General features: G+C 42.7%; 1 protein-coding gene and 1 long non-coding RNA gene across 2 annotated transcripts; one reads left to right on the forward strand and one right to left on the reverse strand.

The window, feature by feature from the left end:
• Window positions 1-102: 102 nt before the first annotated feature.
• On the forward strand, window positions 103-6083 carry LOC118256973 (uncharacterized). Its single transcript, XR_004781421.2, has 3 exons — window positions 103-516; window positions 1126-1231; window positions 5975-6083. It is a non-coding gene; the product is annotated as an uncharacterized LOC118256973 (long non-coding RNA).
• On the reverse strand, window positions 4206-15989 carry ZRANB2 (zinc finger RANBP2-type containing 2). Its single transcript, XM_035564423.2, has 10 exons — window positions 15778-15989; window positions 15633-15685; window positions 15397-15505; window positions 13768-13850; window positions 12270-12346; window positions 11554-11691; window positions 10961-11133; window positions 8495-8581; window positions 6558-6722; window positions 4206-6024 (listed from the first exon to the last, which is right to left on the reverse strand). The coding sequence occupies exons 1-10, from the start codon at window positions 15831-15833 to the stop codon at window positions 5961-5963; spliced, it is 1005 nt and encodes a 334-aa protein (XP_035420316.1). The 5' UTR covers window positions 15834-15989; the 3' UTR covers window positions 4206-5960.
• Between the last annotated feature and the right edge of the window lie 1672 nt (window positions 15990-17661).

The raw sequence follows: 17661 nt of genomic DNA on the forward strand, positions 1-17661 counted from the left end.
GACGGGGCCGGGGCTCGCCGTGCACCGGGCGCCCCCCGCCCGGCTCCCTCGGGCGGGCCGGCCCCGAGCCCCCTGCGGCGTGCGGGGCTGCCCCTGCCCGCGGCTGCAGCTCCCCCGCGCGGAGCCCTCGCTCGGACCGCGCCGGTCCCCGGGGCCCCGAGGCCCGCAGCCCGAGCAGCCCCTGCCCTGCCCGCCGGGGCTCGGTGCCGCACGCGTGTGACGGCGAGCATCGGTCGTCGGCTTTTCCTTCCGTGCCGCTGAACTTCCAGGAGCCGAGGATGGCTCGGGCTCACCTTGTTCTCGTGTGACGTGCAGCTGAGCGTTTTCCTTCCCTAGCGTGGTCTCCGTGCGCTGCCGTCGGCGGTTTCCACTTCGGGTTCTCGTTATTTCTTTTGCAGATGAAGTCAGCGCTCCCAGCAGGATCCCTTGAAACGTTCTGGGGCACGGCTGATACCCGCTTGTCCCCTTGCGATGGCAAACGCCTGGTCCAGATTTAGGGAGTCGCCTGTGGTGAGGGTGAGTGGTTTTCCCAACACGCGGGTCAGCGGCGTGGCAGCTTCCGTACACGGAGGCACTGATCGGTGTCATCGGGTTCAAACCCGACTCAGTTCAAACAGCTCTTTGGTGACCTGAAATTGAATTATTTCCCTTTCTCCCTGACCAAGGCTGGAGCTGGAATTATCTGGGCTCTTGCCTGTATCTGGCATTGGTTGTTGCTGCTGCCAGCAGCGCCCTATCCTCCTCTCAAAAGCTGTTTTGTTGGGTCTCCGGTGTTATATCCATACTAAATTCCCATACTAAATTCCTATAACCTTTCTTGCTCTTTTTCCCACCATTTCTAAATTATTCCATACAGTCACTACTTTCAACCTACACTAGGAGTGTTTTGTGGTAGTACTGTGATAAACCCGCTTCCAAATTGAGACTATAAATGACTATATGCTGTGAACGTCAGTACCACAGTGTCCTGCAATTGCTTCTTTTGGTGCACTACATGCTTAGAGATGCACCAGCAAATCTATTAAACAGCGATGAAATCCAAACATAAAATCCAAGAGAACTCTTCTGCCTCTTGTACACACAGACAGATCATCTTCAGTTTGATTTGTCTTTTTTTCTCTTTAGCTGGACAAGATCCTGAGCTAACACAGCAGCTGAAGTGGATGAGAACATCGATAGCTCAGAAAGCTGTGAGAGCATGTGCTGAAGATGCCATGACTTTCTGAAGCTGGTAGGATGTCTGAAGATATTGTTACACCTTGTTAGAACTGACGCCGATGTTGTTATATAGCCTCGTTTCATGTTACAATATTTTCTTTGCTCATGAGCAGGAATCTCTGTCTCGTTCTCTATAGTCAGCTACAGGTAACTCATTTAACTCATCGTTCCTGTCAAAGCAGAGTTAACAGTTTAAAGCAGTTTTAAGAGTTTTATAGATTACAAGTGCTATTAACAAAGCTCAGCCTAAAATACTGCCCTACTCAGTCAGGTTTTACTTTGTATGATCAAGTGTGCATGACGAAGGCCAAATCATGAACCGGGAAGAGTCACATTTCTAATAGATAAGAACCTTACTAGAAATGATGGGTTTCTTTATCAATTATTGAGCTGTGGTTTCTTTGTTAATTCAGTGCTTTCTAGGACATGTAGAACAATCCGTCCTTAAAGGAAGGAAACCAGATTATAGTATCACAGATGTATGATAGAAGAATGTCATTTGCAAAATAATCCAGAGCTGGGAACAATACTGACGCTAAAATGGGAGGTAAACAGCCTAAAGTAGAAAGTCTGCAAAAGCGTGAGGGAAAATATATTCTCCACCCCCCCCCCCCCCTTTTTCATTTGGACATTGAGTTTTTGGTGCTTCTGTGAGTTCAGCATGTATTTTCTGTCTGTCCGTCCCACCCCCCCCAGCCCTTTGGAAAATTCTTATGCCATCATTTGATACTGTGCTTTATATTCATGTCCCTCAGTTTTACAGTGGAAATGTTCCCTGCTAGCTTAGTTGTGTGTTATTTCTGGATGGGGTCCATAACCATGAAAAAGCACCAGAGTATCATTTCTATTTTTCCAAACTAAGTATGAAGCACTCCACAGATTTTTTTTTTCCCCAAACATGTAAGCAACCTTTTTCCAATAAAAACACAACTCATTTTGATAATGGTAGAACAGGTAGAGCTAGTAAGTTGCACAAGACTTGCTCAAATCTGTTATCATACTTGAACTCATCACTCTGTCCTGTTGCTCCCTTGTCCAAATTTTGGAAAAGTTTGTACAATTATCTGCACTCTTGCATTTAAGAAAGCCAAAACAGACACCCTATTAGCTCATGTTACTTGTGATTAAAGAACAAAAAATCCTTTATGTTAAAGGATCCCATCCAGGAAATTCTATAACCAGTGATATTTTTTTCATTAATGCTCCAAGAGCAAATAATGAAATTTATTTCAAAAACAAAAAACAAACACCAACAAACCACTGACTTCCTTCTCCATAAGCATGTGAAAGCTATAGCAGAGAAATTCAAGCAGAGATAACGTCCCTAACACAGAAACTCCTCAGATAGGAATAAATGGCAGGGACAGGTTGACCCTGAGGCATTGCCATGAACACAGAGACACCCCCATGTGTAAGAGGACTCTGAGCTTCAGATGTTTTGGAGGGAGGTCTGGTCTTTGTAGTAGCCCATCTGTAAACGATGTACCTGCTGATGTCTACACACACCACCAAGCAGCATCAAGGATAGGCACCGAAGTTTCTGGATCAATATAATAGCGCTTATTGTTCAAACACCTAAGTTTGCAAGGTAAGGAAGTGATCAAAGATGAAGCATCACACAGCTTCCACGCCACATGCTCCCACTCAGTCTCCATGAGTTAGCAGCAGATGCTGGGCTGGCTGTGCACGATCTTCGTGTTACAGACTGGATCATTCAGCAGCCTTTTGAGAACCTCAGTTTTGAAAGGGTGGCAGCGAGACTGAATGCAGAGAGGGTGATGCACGTAACACCAGTCAAAAATCCATGGCATAATTAAAACATCCATCTGGTTCAGTCTTTTGCCATTTAAAGTTTATCTTTTCAGACTGTGTAAGAACATTCACATTAGGATCTTAGTGACTCATTTGGTATTTGACTAGAAAAGGACTTGATCTTTGTCCTTCCTAAAGGAAGATATTGTGAAATAAGACCCCACAGAACAACTGCTTAATCTCAGGTAGTTCATCATAATTACTTGTACTGGACATGAGTGTACAGGAGTTAGCTACCTGGTGCAGAAGTTAAGCAATCTTGCTCTAAGATGCACCAACTTGTACACTGTAATGCTTGGTATTAACGGACCACCTGAATTTAGACTATTAAAAGGACAAAGATTTTAAAGTAGTGGATTTTACTGTATTGCCAAACTGAATAAAATTAGGTTTTTTTATGACTTACTTTCTAGCTTTCAATTACTACAGAAGAATGCTTACACAAAAAACAACATTACAATTCATGATAGCATTTAATTCTTAGAAAAACACATTAGAACTAAACTTAACCTAATCAAAACTTGGCCTCCCTGCCCATTACAAACGTCACTGGTCTTTGATGAAGCTTCACAGAAATACCTGCTTATTTCCATAGGCATCGATTTATCTGGTCCTAAGGGCTAAACGCTGGGCAAGGGGAGCTTACAAAAAAATTTACTGCTAGGCCACCAAGGGTAGTTCCCAACCTTCAAAAAATCCCAACAAGAACAACTAAGGAAAACAAAGCCAACAACCAAAAAGCTAACACCACACTTTTTTTTTTTTTTTAAACAGCCTGAGCCTAACCTAGCTTTGTGTTTCATCAGAGGTGGGCCATGATCAGTCATTTATTTCCCAATTTGGCAACTAAATTTGTAACAGGCAGGAAGGACTTCCACAGTTGCTGTGCCTTTGTATTTCAAACTGTAGTAATCAAAATAATTCAAACATTGTTTCCTCTAAAAATTTTCTGAAGCTATGGAATACATACCAAGTATCTTGAAATTTCAGAAAAATATTTTAAACATGTTGCTTAATTCCAAAATTATTTTTAGTACTTTCAGAAATCTGAAAGTTTATGATGCATGTGGCAAGTGGACACATAGTCCTTCCTGCACTGCAGTAGCAGAAAAAATCACTAGTGTAAGTTATAAAGAAAGATTTGCTTGTGTGTCTAAGAAAAAGCACTCACTACATAGTTGACTCACAGGTTTTATTTACACTCGTCTACAGAATCATTTTGCTTTACATTTCATCTAAGCCAAATGAAACCATAATTCTCCTTTGTCCGTAGGCTATCGCTTGCTAAATTTAAAAATTTTCATCTGTTAAGTACAGCAACAATTTTAATACAAAGCACAAGAAAAAAACTAAGGGGTAACAACATAGCATCTATTAGATCTGATTTTTACACTTTAGTAGTTGGACTTTAAAGTCGTCAGAGGCACAGTTACAAGACTAACCTGCTCTTGTGCAATCTACACACATTTAGCATGGAAGTTAGTTATCAAGAAAGCATTAAAGAAGAAATTGCAGGGCTTTTTTTTCTGCAAAAAGATTATCAAAATATTTCTACACCAAAAAACATGTTGCTTATATAACAGTCCAAAAGAAGTGTCTTTAAAAAAAAAGCAGAATGCAGTTTTTAGTTTTGCTCCGTTTGTTTTGGTGCAGTTCATTTTAAAAATCAGCTGTCAACTATGGGTTTTAAGTTTTACAATTGAAATACTTGTAGATATATTGCTGTTTGCTTGCTTAAAAAGAATAATTTTCCTTAGCATACTTACCTTGCGATGGCACTGAAGATACTTAAACCTTTCTTAATCAAACGGAGCTCAAGAGAGACCAAGTTTTAATGTGATATTACTAGTAAAATAAATTCCATAAAGCATTTTAAGCCATAAATTAAACATTTAAGGGAAAAAGAGTGATTGATGAAGAACACATTTAAGATGTCAGAACTTTCTACAGTTTATTAATTTTCATTTTTAAATATAAATAAAATTCAGATACCTTGAAAATTTGTCTGCCGAAAATGAATTTTACAGATGGCCTGCAGAAACTTCACTTGATTCCAAGAAGCTAGTTCCATATTCCTCCTCAAGAGTAGCTCCTAAACGATCCTTTTGTAAGAAAGGATCGCAAAGTCCAGGATCCATGCATGTGAAAATACTGCAGCCAGTACCAACTGCAGAAAGTGCACTTTGCTGACAGCAGCGGACAGTCTCTACAGAGACAGGCACTGGCAGCTAAGAGACTTGAGCAGTGGAGAGGATAGTGCCCCACGCCTCAAACATCCTCGCCTTGAAGGAATGAAGTCCATTTCACTCAACAGAACTGTACGATGGGCTGCGTACTTAATAGCTGTTCTGCACTGAGCAGAAGAGAAAGAGGGGGGCATTGATCTACACTTTTACTTAAACACGGAAAAACAAAAAATACTTCGACCTAAAGAACTCACTACTTTGATCCAACAGGCAACAACAGCCCTACCGCTACACTAATCTTTTGTGGTCCCGTAAGAGCTACATCAAACAAGGAGCTGGTTGCAGAAAGTTCATGGGTTCCTCCGATATCCTCAGATACTTTTTTTAATTGCCACATGAAGAGCAGAGTTGCATTTGAACATATCCAACCCACAATTGCTCATACGTAAGAGCGCCAGAAATCAAGTAACTGAATCTTTCAAGATAATGATAAAAAAACCTTACTCCAAAAACCAAAACAACAAACAAAACCCAAAAAACTTCACACCTCCTCTAGGGAGTTTATGGCTTAAAATGCTATCTCACTTTTTGTTTCATGAATGAACAAAGCTGCAGTTTTCCAGAAAGCAAGGACAGACATGCACCTCTACTAGCAGATTTAGCACTTCTGACCAAGTAAGACACCGACTTCTTAAAAATGTCTCATGCACTGACTGGATTTTTTTTTTAATGTGACTTAATACATTATTTCTTTTTAGAACTTGTACGGGAACCAGAATGGGAAGATCCAGATGATGATCTGCAGCGTCTGTAAGATATAAATGGAGAAAGCATGCAAAGAAATAAGTTGAAATCAATTTTAACATCCACTTTGAGTAGTCTGTATCCTATAATAGCTGGAAGCCAAGTATATTTGATAGGGGCCTTATCAGAATATAAAGATAACTTTACACCACTTTAAGCTTATGAATATGAATTTAATACTAAAAATGTACAGTAAGTTTAATATTGAAAGTAGAAAACAATTTCTAAATGTAATATTTACTTAGGAAAATAAATCAATAACGTACACATTAACACTTTCACACACTGAAAGAATGGCGACCCAAGTCTTTCTGTGGAACACATTCCTAACAGGAGAAGTTTCATTGGAGAGGGAGGGGGAAAAAAACGCAATTACAGGTTTTAATATGAAGTAATAGAATAGGGAAAGTGAGAAAACTACTTTTAATATCAAAGTAACTGCTCAGATTCAGTTGTTTCCCAGTGAAACTCAGTTCTTCAGAAAAAAAAAAATCACACATTTAAATACACCCATTCTTATTCTACATAAACCCAAACCTTTCGGGTGACCGTGATCTCGATCGTCTTTTTTTGCGATCACCAGATGAAGAAGATCTAGAACGACTTCGCTTCTTGCTTCTCTCGGGGGATGACGACGAACGAGAGCTTGAGTAAGATCTTTTTCTTGGGGTTGAAGACCCCCTGTAGGACCTGGAGCTGGATCTTTATTGATTAAGAAATAAATCAGATTTAATTCTGGTATAATATAGAAAGAACAAAGAAAGAACAAAAAGAGACAGTTCTCATGAAGACTCACTACTATATATACATCGGTGTTTTATCAAAAGAAGTTTGTGGATGCTTTAATACTTACTCCTTAGTTAATTGCCAATAAAAACTTCTACTGCCGTAGTAGCTCTCTTAATAAATTTTGCTAAATATAGTGTTTCTTGATACGCAGACCACCAATGGTTGGGAAACCTCTTTCCAGCATTCATCGGTACTATGCAATGGGACAAACAAGCAATGGGAGACTGGGACAGGAGACAGCCTATATAAGGACCTTCCTCAGTAGTTACATTCACAAAAACAAAATGGTGTGAAAATCACGTACCGATTTAACCATGTTTTGCGTCATATTAAAGGATATTTCACAATGGAACTTTAATTGTAAAGTAGCCTTCATCTTACTAGAGCAGGGAAAAACCCTCAGAAGGAATATTTACAAAACTCAGAATAAATCTGGGTAGATAGTAAGACTTTCCAAAACCAAAATATTAAAAAATAACCTTAGCATACAGTCATTTGGGCATTTAAAAAAGATGAACCAGCTTCACTTACAAGCACTTAAAAATCAAGTTTGTTATCTAAAAATAAGAAAAAAAAAATCACACTTCTGGAAAATGTAACAGAGCTAGAAAGTCCTAAACCATAATTCTGAAATTATATAAGTTATATAAAAGTACCTAACAAGACTTTCTTCAGTAAGCTGGATAGAACTTTTTAAAAAAAGAAGAATAAAAACCAAAAATGAATAAAAAAAACAGAGTGCATGTTGTTGGTAAAATATTTCCAGGGTTCTCATTGTAAATAACGAAGCAGTCCTATTTCAAGCAAGCTAATGCACTGAGGACACTCGGTGGATGCTGCGTGGTACAAGCAAATAACCCAGCTCAGCTGACGAGCCTTCAGCATCTACTGGGGCACGGGCACTCTTACGTTCCTAAAAGCACCGACTCCATCTGACACTGAACCTCATGTGAACAGCCAGGGAATGTTTTTGCCACCAAAGAGCAGCGGCACCATTTGTGATCAGTCTTCTCAACTCCCATTTCTTTTCCTTATTTTACAGTTTTAAGATTCTTACACGCATGGAGATGGGAGCAATCTTCATTTCACTGCAAAAGGATAGTCCTAGCAACGGGATGACTGCAAGGACACCTCAAGGAATGTATAAGGCTTCTGTTACTTACTCTCTCCCGCGCAGTGCAGTATCTGCTCTACGGGAAATGTCAGCTAGCTCAAGCTCCTGTCAGCTTCACGTGATCTACTGTCCAACATTTTTATACATTCCCCCCACATTTATAAAGATAACGGCTGCACTATCTAGTGGAAATTAAGTTATCGCTACACACAAAAATAGAAGCATAGCATATTTTCTGATGTTCTTCCACATCAAGTAGCCCAAGTGGAAACAGCAAAAATTACTGAAGCAAGTAAACATGCATTCAGATTCTTCTTCCTTCAAAGTGAAGATCTGTGGCGTCCACTCGTCTAGCTTAGATCAGACTTAAACTCTTCAAACAAAACCTCGCATTCTCATGAAACACATCTGTAGTGGTAACAATCTTGTGACGAGACCCCAGGAATTCTGATTTCCAAGATAAAAATGAGTTAATGTTTTTTGACCAGCATAATGTTACGATGAAATAAACAAGTGGTTGGTTCTTCCGCCCTTTTTTCTCTCTGCAAGGAGAGAGTGCTACCTCATTCACCTTGATTTCGACCCACGAGATCTAGAGTGTTCTCTGGAACTGGAACGAGATCTTGATCTGGAACTGGAAGAACTTCTTGAATGGGACCTGAAACAACACAGAAGACTTTTTCCAGTATCTGACTTTTATTTAGCAGAGTAACTGCTAGTGATAGCAGCAGAGACAACTACGCATCAAAGACAACGAGGGCTAGATTCACTACAGGAGTGACAACTGCGCCCTACCTCCCGACATGTTATATTTGGTAACAGTAACTTTAACATAGTAAGATGGTGCATTCAAAAATTTAGAGAAGTCAGCTTTTTATTATGTTTCCTAAAACAAAGCACAAACATTAAACAGGGTTGCAGCTGTTTTTGGAAAATGAATCAAACAACTGCACAACCATTAATTATTTCATGAAATCAACGCCTGAACTTTTAGTTTGTGCTTTAATTGGAAACCACCATTTTCCTTGAAAAGCAGATTAGATTAAGAGTATTGGAACTCAAGTTTTCCCCAAGACAGTTCTCACAAGCATTCTGTAAACAATTCTCAGTTTTTGCCGAGATTTTCTCCTGCATTAAAAATCAAACAGTAGTTAACTCTTGGCTAAAATACAGACAGGTCTAACACTACTCGTAACTACTTAGATGTCTTCAAATTTGTCATGTTGATGGAGTTTCTTTAAAGCACAAACCACAATGAATATGTAAAAACGGCAGGAGACTTGTTGTAACAGTAACAGCTGTAAAAAGAAGCACATTCTAATAATCTTTTCAGGCAAAATACACGTGCTGTCAATCTCCCGGTTTATATTGTTACCACGTCTTTTTCATTTCACTTCGCCAAACAAAAGCAGTATGAATGCTTGCTTTCTAACTAGAAAAATATACTTAAAGTTGGAAAAAAAAGAAAACCAAACCCACAGAAAACTATCCATAAATAGCAACTGATTCTGCCAGTGAATTATCTGTAACTAGAAGCACAGCAGAAAGTTGAAAGTTCCCTAGCAGATTTCAGTCAACTGAAACTACTTTTTAGTTGGGTGTTAACATTTTGGAGTCATGAATGAGGTTATGGCCATATGAAACTACCTCTTCTGCCTTCTTTGACTTTCCCACCCCTAAACCTAAGAGCTGCACTCTCTGCAGCCAGTACAGGCTGCATTTATGTCCTCATGTGGGACAATACTTCCTCAAAAGTGAGGGATCGTCCTACACATCTCACTTTATCCACAAAAATAGCTAACAGCCAGTCAGCTCAGTGTTATTCAAAATGCTCCTCCACAGAACCATATGGCAACTACTAGTCTCAAGGAGGCATTTGAGTGAGTAGGGAGGGTGAAAACAGGTATTTTTAAGAACATATCTCACAGAGGAGTTAGCATGAAAAAAAGCATGATAACAATGTGGAGAAAGACAGAAGGGAGAGAGTAGCTGACACCTGGTTAGTATGAAGGTCTGAAGAATTTGGGCAGCAATCAGAGCAGTCAGAACTGAGAGGTGCAGTTACAAAGCTACAAAGATTAGAAGAAACCTGAACTTTATGTATATGATGTTTATGATGAGCTAGCACCAATTTGGTCTGAAACCTATCAGTATCATCACTGTATTAGTTGTAAGGCAGCTGAAAAGCTGTAACAGGCTTCACGTGATGTGATTCCGAAAAAAATTATTGAACTGCTCATGTGTTACTAAATTTAAACAAAGTGAACTCTTGAATCTACCCAGCAGACATTTTTTGGGACCCCATGACCAAAATCATAGAATCACAGAATGGTTTGGGTTGGAAGCAACCTTTAAAGATCATCTAGTCCAATCTTTCACTACATCAGGTTGCCCAAAGCCCCATCCAACCTGACTTTGAACACTTCCAGGGATGGGGCACGCACAACCTCTTTGGGCAACCTATTCTACTGTCTCACCACCCACATCAGGATTTTTTTTTTTTAAATAAGACTTTAGAGTTACTCTGACAGCACTGCCACTGTATTGAAAGCTTTACTGCTTCCCATCAAATTAAGTTCAAGTTTCTTGTTTTGATTTCCAGGATAACTTCCATTCTGTCCTTTCACTGAGTCTGTCTGGACTGCATCGCTGCCCTCTTCTGCTACTTCCTTCTTTAACAATCCCACCCATCTGATTCACTGTTCAACACCTCCGCTCAATATTACTGAAAACAAGCACAACCATTGAACCACTTACGGTCAACAACCCTAAAAATAAAACTGAAAAGTTTAGAAAAAACACTTGAAGAATTCAATTGAAATACCAGCTTAATTCACTAAAAGCAGCAAGATACAAAAAGCCTTCTTACTGAGGATCCACAGAAGGCCAGAACAGAACATCGTCTACCTCTGTAAGTCGTGTACATAAAATTGTTAACATTATTAAACTAAAACTGTAAGGCAATCAAAAAAAAGTAAATAGAGAAGTTAGATACTGACATTTTGCCTGGCGTTACCCTTGACCTGTACCCGTTTACCTGGACCTAGACCTTGAGCTTGAATGAGAGGATGAGCGCGATGAAGATCGTGAGTGGGAGGATCGGGACTTAGAACGACTGCGCCTATTGGATTTCTTTTTCTTATTAGTGTCCTCTTCTTCGCTGGCATCAAGATTATATTTTGAGAGGTCAGCATCATCTTCATCCTCATCCTGAAAAATTCATTCACGAAATACCTAAGAAATACTTTTATTGGGTTTGTCACTTTTTTCTTAACATAACCTGTATGTTTTATTTGGTGTTTAGTTCAACCTTTGAAAATATTGTTCTTAGGGCATTAAATGAGGCCTCAAGTGCGCTTAATGAGATCTAAAAAGTTATACAGTAGAGGGACTGAAAATTTATGTTTCAAAACAGAATAATAAAAAGACTGCAAACAAACATTTGAAGTCTTCACTATCCCATTTTATATTATTTAATGAAGTTTCATTTTATGAAGTAATTTTAAAAGGCTGTAAGTAAACTTCAGGAACATTCCCCTTATGCCAAACTTTACCTACTACTAAACAACACTATAGTAGTCATTAAAAATTTGCTAGCAACAAAATAAAACAAACAAAAAATGACACTACCTCATCCAATTTATATTTGGAAAGATCTTCATCCTCATCCTCCTCATCTTCCCCTTCCGATTCCTTATCTTCTACTTCCTTCAGGATAGATGCAGGACCAACTGGCTTTCCTCTGTACTTTTTCTTTTTGCGACCAAACTAAGAAATTTCATTCCATTAGAATATCACTTATGAAAAATCATTTCCAACTCATATTTTTTGATAAGACTTCTTCTATGAGAAAATAAATGTACAACAATTTTAAATGAGATATTATTCAAAGGAAAGGAGAAGCAGGAGGAAATATCAATTAGCAACAAGAAAATTTTTAGAGATGTTTGTCAGATACGATTAGTACCTCCAGACAAGATTAATGGAAATCCAATTTTAACAAAGAGTTATTGTTACATTTGTGTTTATATCTTTATAAAAACAATATTGAATGTATCCGAAAACAGCATGCATTACCCTGAAACCAACTCCTTAAGCACATTAATGAACACAGCTTGTAGCAGTTTAACTTGAACCGATTCTCATTTTGTAGCCCCCAGAAGACAACATAGATGCACTCGCTTTCAGTTCACAGCTTTTACACTTGAGCGTTTGGCAGAGATGCATCACGAGGTATTCCTGACTGGCATTTTCCCCCATCAGGGACACAAATGTAAACACACACATCCTCAACACAAGCCACGCGATACGTGTCTCTCCACAGTAATGCATGTGCCTCAGCTTACCTCGTCATACTCCCCATCTGATTCTTCACGTTCTATGTATTCAACATTCTCTCGTTCATTAAATCCTCCTCCGTATCCTTTAAAAAGTGGTAAAATAAGACAAGCTCTTGTGCTGCGCCAAATTCAGCTACATTAAGCACAAGCTTTAGAATAAGTGGCTTTATAAATATATGCCACGAGAATGCAGTGTGATCTCCAGAAGAACATGAGTTGTTCCCACACACCTATTACAAATACTTTCTGAGAAACCTAATTGAGAAAACGGATTAAATCACATAAACAGAGATGTAACAGCATTGAAAAGAATGAAAACAAGTTAAGTCAGGATTATAGCCCTGCTGAGCAACCGATTCCACAGAAGAGCCACGGCAGGGCTGCAGCACCTGACAGCTGCTTGGCGTGGGGAAGCTCCAGAACACCTCCAGAGGCCTGACCGAAGGCTGCTGCCCTCGAAGCCCAACGCCCCCTGTGATGGCGGCAAGCCGCAGGCTCAGGAAAGCGGCCACCTGCAGAGGTGAGGGCAACGCTCGCTAGCTGCTCTCCCACTGCTGGTGCTGCCAAAGCCCCTTTCCCACAGGCAGCTCCCTCGTGGCTTCTGGGCACCCCGGTCCGCTGCCTTACTGCAACTGTTCTGGGACACGACGCCGAATACAGACCCTCAGGGAGCAGTAAGAATAAAAACATCCTGTGGTTGCTTTGAATTGCACAACTGCCAAGATTCCCTTAAGAAACTCGCTATTCCTTTTCATAAGGCAAGTAGAAAACTCAAACGACTCGTTTCAATTTCAGCTAAGCCTGTAACTTGCTGCAGGTACCCGCGACATGCTGTGCGTGATATACACAACCACAAACTTACTCTGAAGGATACCAGAACTTGAAAGAAATTTAGAAGTATTCTTTTTAAATAATAAGCTCTGTGCTCTTCTCCGAGCTTTTTTATTTTATGCTTTAATGTTATAATCTATGCATTATACTCACTGCCTGATCCCATTTACAGTGGTAACACTACGAACAGTTATGACCCCACAAGGATATCCTCCGTTCTAGTCACTGCTCGGCTTCATTGTTAATGCAGAAGGAACTTAAAACGCATCAGTGTGACCAGACTTCCAGCCTCATTAAAAAATACAGTCTGAGCTGTAAGGCCTTGAAACACTGTTCTTGTGACTGCAGAGTCCTCTGTAGACAGGCACAGTATATACTAGACTTCTTCGAGGTTAGGAAAATACTGCATTACTCCTTCCAAACTCTTCAGAATCAAAATCAAATATTGTGGTGGTTTAAAGCAAACGTTTGACGACCTTCCAAACATAACCATCACATACTCAATTTTCTACGCTACTAAAAGTGTAAGAACCTACAGATTTGTTTACATACAAAAGATTATTCAATTTTGCTAGTCCTACCATGAAAACAGTCCCTTTGATTAAATTATATTGATTTATAAAAAGGAATTTCTTACAGTAATTTGAGTGTTTTAAAGCCACCTACAGCTTACCTGTCCGTTCCTCCAACTTGGCATACTTGGGAGTGTTACACATATTACATTCTGATCTTCTGGCCCAGTTCACGTTACCACATCTTCAGAGGGGGAAAAAAAACCAAAGCATAAATAAGAAACATTTTATTTCAAATTATAAAGCTTAAGTGTTAAGGCAACGCTTCAAGAAACCATAATAATCTATCTGCCAAGTTTCAGCAGTGATTCGCAGTCACTAACACAGCACAGGCAACTCTTGGGCCAACAGTCACCAAGACAGAACTACAGAACTGTGAGAGCTCGTGGGTATTTTGCCAGCATGACGGTGACAGGACGGTGAGGACTGCACTTGACAAATCATGGGGAAAGAATTAAAACTAACGGGCAGATAAGGTAACGGAAGCGAGACTGTCCAAACTTTGTTAACACATAATTTAAGTTATACTTTTACCTGACGTAAAACCTGAAGAGATATTCCAGGGGAATAACACTTATAAGCAGGCCTCATCACCCACTGCAGCACAGCTGCACTTACACACCTCCGTTACTGCACTGCTATCTTACAGCGCACTTGAGAGCCACTCACACTCCAGCCACCCGTAAGCCTATCACCGGGACACCGCTCAATCCCAAAGAGCAGAGCAGGTGGTCCACGAGGCAGCCTGGCCTCCCCCAAACCTGGAGGGGCAGCAGCCCTGGAACGTGCCATCGAGCGGACTCCCTCAGTGAGGCGTGCTGGTCTCACGCTACAGAACCGCCAGACTGAACAGAGCCAAGCGCTGACAGGACGGGTGTCTGCTGGTTATCCCTGCACACGGACTGCCCGTTGTCCCCGTTACCCTGCCTGCACACTCAGGACGCACTGTGCAGAGGTGCTACCTGCACGCTCGGTCACCGTAAGACTGCCAAACGGATGTACAGACGTGGGTCTCTTCTATTTTCTTACGGTCTGAAACAGCCTGCTGCACCAACACGTGCAAGGGCTTTTGCTCATCACTGGCACTCTGCTTTATTGAGGTAAAATTGTGTTTGGGTTGCAGCAAACGCAAGCTGGGAAGAAAACCCAGCCAGGTTTCACTGGTTAAAGAGCTCAGAAAGCTCAGTCAACTAGCAAAACCCCAAATCCTTCAAAGCCCTCCAGAAAATCTGGTGGCTCCTTTCAAACAAACAAAAAGACCCCCAAACCCCTGAAGTATTTTACGAAGGCAGCCCTTTGCTAATGTAGACCTTCACATTCTCAAGTGATGACTTCCGATATCAGCTATGAATTTAACTCTGTGCTAAGCTTTACTCATAAAGTATTTAGTGACTATTGGAAATAAACTACTAAAATACAGTGTAGGTGTTGCTTGTATCATCTGTTTGTTCCAAACCTGCGACGTGTCCTGACTTACCTGACAAAAATATGAACTTTACTTTTCTAGCCCTGATTTTTTAACCTTTTCCCAGTCCCGTTAATCAAATACCTGCTGCCCGCCAAACAAAAGGGAACGCTGTCCCCAGGGCAAAGCCCTTCCCGTGGAAGGCCCGGAGGCTCTGGTCGCTCTGTTCCCACCCGTACCGCCACCCTTACCCTGACAGACCTCAATACACCGCCGTGCGCGTGCCGGCGCCCCCCCCCCCCCGTGCCGTTTTCAGGGCCCGTACGTTTTGCACTGCCAGTCGTTGGCGCTGAAGAGGCCGCGGCTCTTCTCCGCCAGCGTCTTCCCGATCTCCGTGCCCCCGGCCTTCATCATCTTGGCTTCGGTGGTTTTCTCTGCAACGCACCAACACACACACACACACCCATCGCGGGCACGTCCCGGCGGCACCGGGCCGTGAGGGGCCGTGAGGGGCCGTGAGGGGCCGTGAGGGGCCGGGCCGGGCCGGGCCGCGCCGCTCACCTCTCCCGCAGCGGTTGCAGCTGGTTCTCCTCGCGAAGTTCACGTTCCCGCACCTGCGGAGGAGCGCACGGTGACACGGGCCCCGCCTCGCCTCGCCGCCCCCCCACCCCCCGGTCCCGTCCCGGTCCCGTCCCGCCCCGCTCACTTCTTGTCGGGGCAGATCCAGTCCCCGTCGCTCACGCGGAAATTCTTGGTCGACATCTTGGGGCCGCCGCCGAGCCGCGGGAGGACGGGGGGGAAGGGCCGGGGCCCTGCTCCGCGCGGGCTGCCCCGCAGCGCCTGCACCCCGCTGCCGCAGCGAGCCGGGCGGCCGCCGGGCGGGATTTCGCTCAGGCACCGGCCCGGCCGCCTCAGCGCGGCCGCGGGGAGAGGGCGAGAGGGAGGCGCGCCCCCAGCGGGCCGGAGGGCTGCCGGCCGCCCGCCGCGCAGGCGCACAGCGGGGCTGGCGGGGCTGTGAGGCTGCGCGGCCGTCAGCGCGGTGGCGGTCGCTGTGGTGCTGCGGAGCTCCCCGGGCCGAGCTCCCCGGTCCCTGTGTTTACGAAACTGAGTCAGACCCAAGCACTTAGATTCCATTTTTTGGTTGTACGCGGCCTAAGGAGTGGCACCGCGGTGACAGGCAGCGCAGCCGGCAGAGTTTAACACCTCGGTGATTTATTTCCCAAAGTGACGTGCCCTTACGGCACTGAATTATCAGCCCAAGCCCAAAAGAATTACCGCAGTCCTAGCACCGCGATAGACGGCAAAAAGTCGTCTTTGGCCGCTTTGTCAGCCCAGATCTTTAAAACGAAGTAAATACCAAACTTGACGCAGTCCGGAGGATGCGGTGCTGCCCCCAGAGCCGGGAGGAGTCACGGCCGCCACCGCAGGGTGCCCGCGGCACGGCAGGTGGCACTGCGGGAACGCGCGGTTCCCCGTTCCCTTAGGGAGTCAGAGGCCTGCTTTTATGGAATTCAGGGGTTTAAATATTAATACGTAGATAAATCTATCCCCCCAATAAATAAATAAACAAACAAACAAATAAATAAAAGCGTCACTGTCACCACGCGGGTTCTGAATGCAGGATTCTCTCTGACTTGCGCATGCTGTGGGACGTGAAGTGGCAAGGGGCATCCAGGCCGCACGGGACATGTCTGCATCCAGACCATGCAGTAGTGTCTGCACGCAGACCTCCTGCGAGCCAGACTCCTCCACCGCCTCCTGGCACTGCCCCGCTGCTCAGGCGAGGCTCTGCTTACATCAGGGGGATAAGAGCAGTAACCAAAACCAGAAACTGGCCCCAGGAAGTCAGTTCATTCCCAGGTACCTTCGGGAAAGTGCCTTTCAGAAGTAACAGGAGCGTCAGTCGGTGTAATGTCAGGGAAACACAAAGCATCCAGATCTACAGAATAAACTTAACGTGTGATGGAAGGTTTTATTCACCTGTAATGTTCTTTTACTTTTTAAAAAACTTGTCCAGAAAAACTTGTCCAAAACTAGTGTGTTAGAAGAAAACCAGTATCTGGTCACCTCAGTAAGAAGTGGATTGAACTTTAACGTGCTTAGGAAAGACGCTGCTTGGAACTCGTGGTTTCCCGTTGAAGTCGCTGTTTGTGAGTCCACCACAACACTCAGAATTTGGGTCTCTCTCAGGTTGGTGTCTGCAGAAGCACTGAAGGATGGACTGAGCCTGCTCGGATTTCACTGCTTTCGGGTGGCTTCTGTGCAGATACAAGGGTTGACTTCAACAGAACAAAATTTAAAATGAGCATGGAGGATACCTCTCTGTCGTGAATGACAAAATGCTCGTGCTGTTCAGGTCATTAAAGAAGATCCCTTATCAGTAATTTCGAGGACAGGAATTTGTTCCTAATCTCCGAATTGCTCCTCAGGGAAATCAAGGTATATAAATCTTACTTTATATGTTAAGAAATGAATCAGAGTATGTACTTCCTGTTTTAAAAATAAGCATAGGCAAAAATGTAATTCACCTGATAATAATTTCAGGCTTAAATATTTTAAAACATACCAAAAATAATGAGAAGAGTATTTC

The sequence above is a fragment of the Cygnus atratus genome, chromosome 8 (genome assembly GCF_013377495.2).
Source record: "Cygnus atratus isolate AKBS03 ecotype Queensland, Australia chromosome 8, CAtr_DNAZoo_HiC_assembly, whole genome shotgun sequence".
NCBI classification, from domain to species: domain Eukaryota; kingdom Metazoa; phylum Chordata; class Aves; order Anseriformes; family Anatidae; genus Cygnus; species Cygnus atratus.

Coding starts and splice junctions, on each gene's coding strand:
- ZRANB2 (XM_035564423.2), bottom strand. CDS start 15,833: ATGTCGACCAAGAATTTCCGCGTGAGCGACGGGGACTGGATCTGCCCC. Junction 11,692..12,269: donor CAGATGGGGAGTATGACGAG/GTAAGCTGAGGC, acceptor GAAATTTCTTAG/TTTGGTCGCAAAAAGAAAAA. Junction 6,025..6,557: donor AGATCACGGTCACCCGAAAG/GTTTGGGTTTAT, acceptor TATATCTTACAG/ACGCTGCAGATCATCATCTG.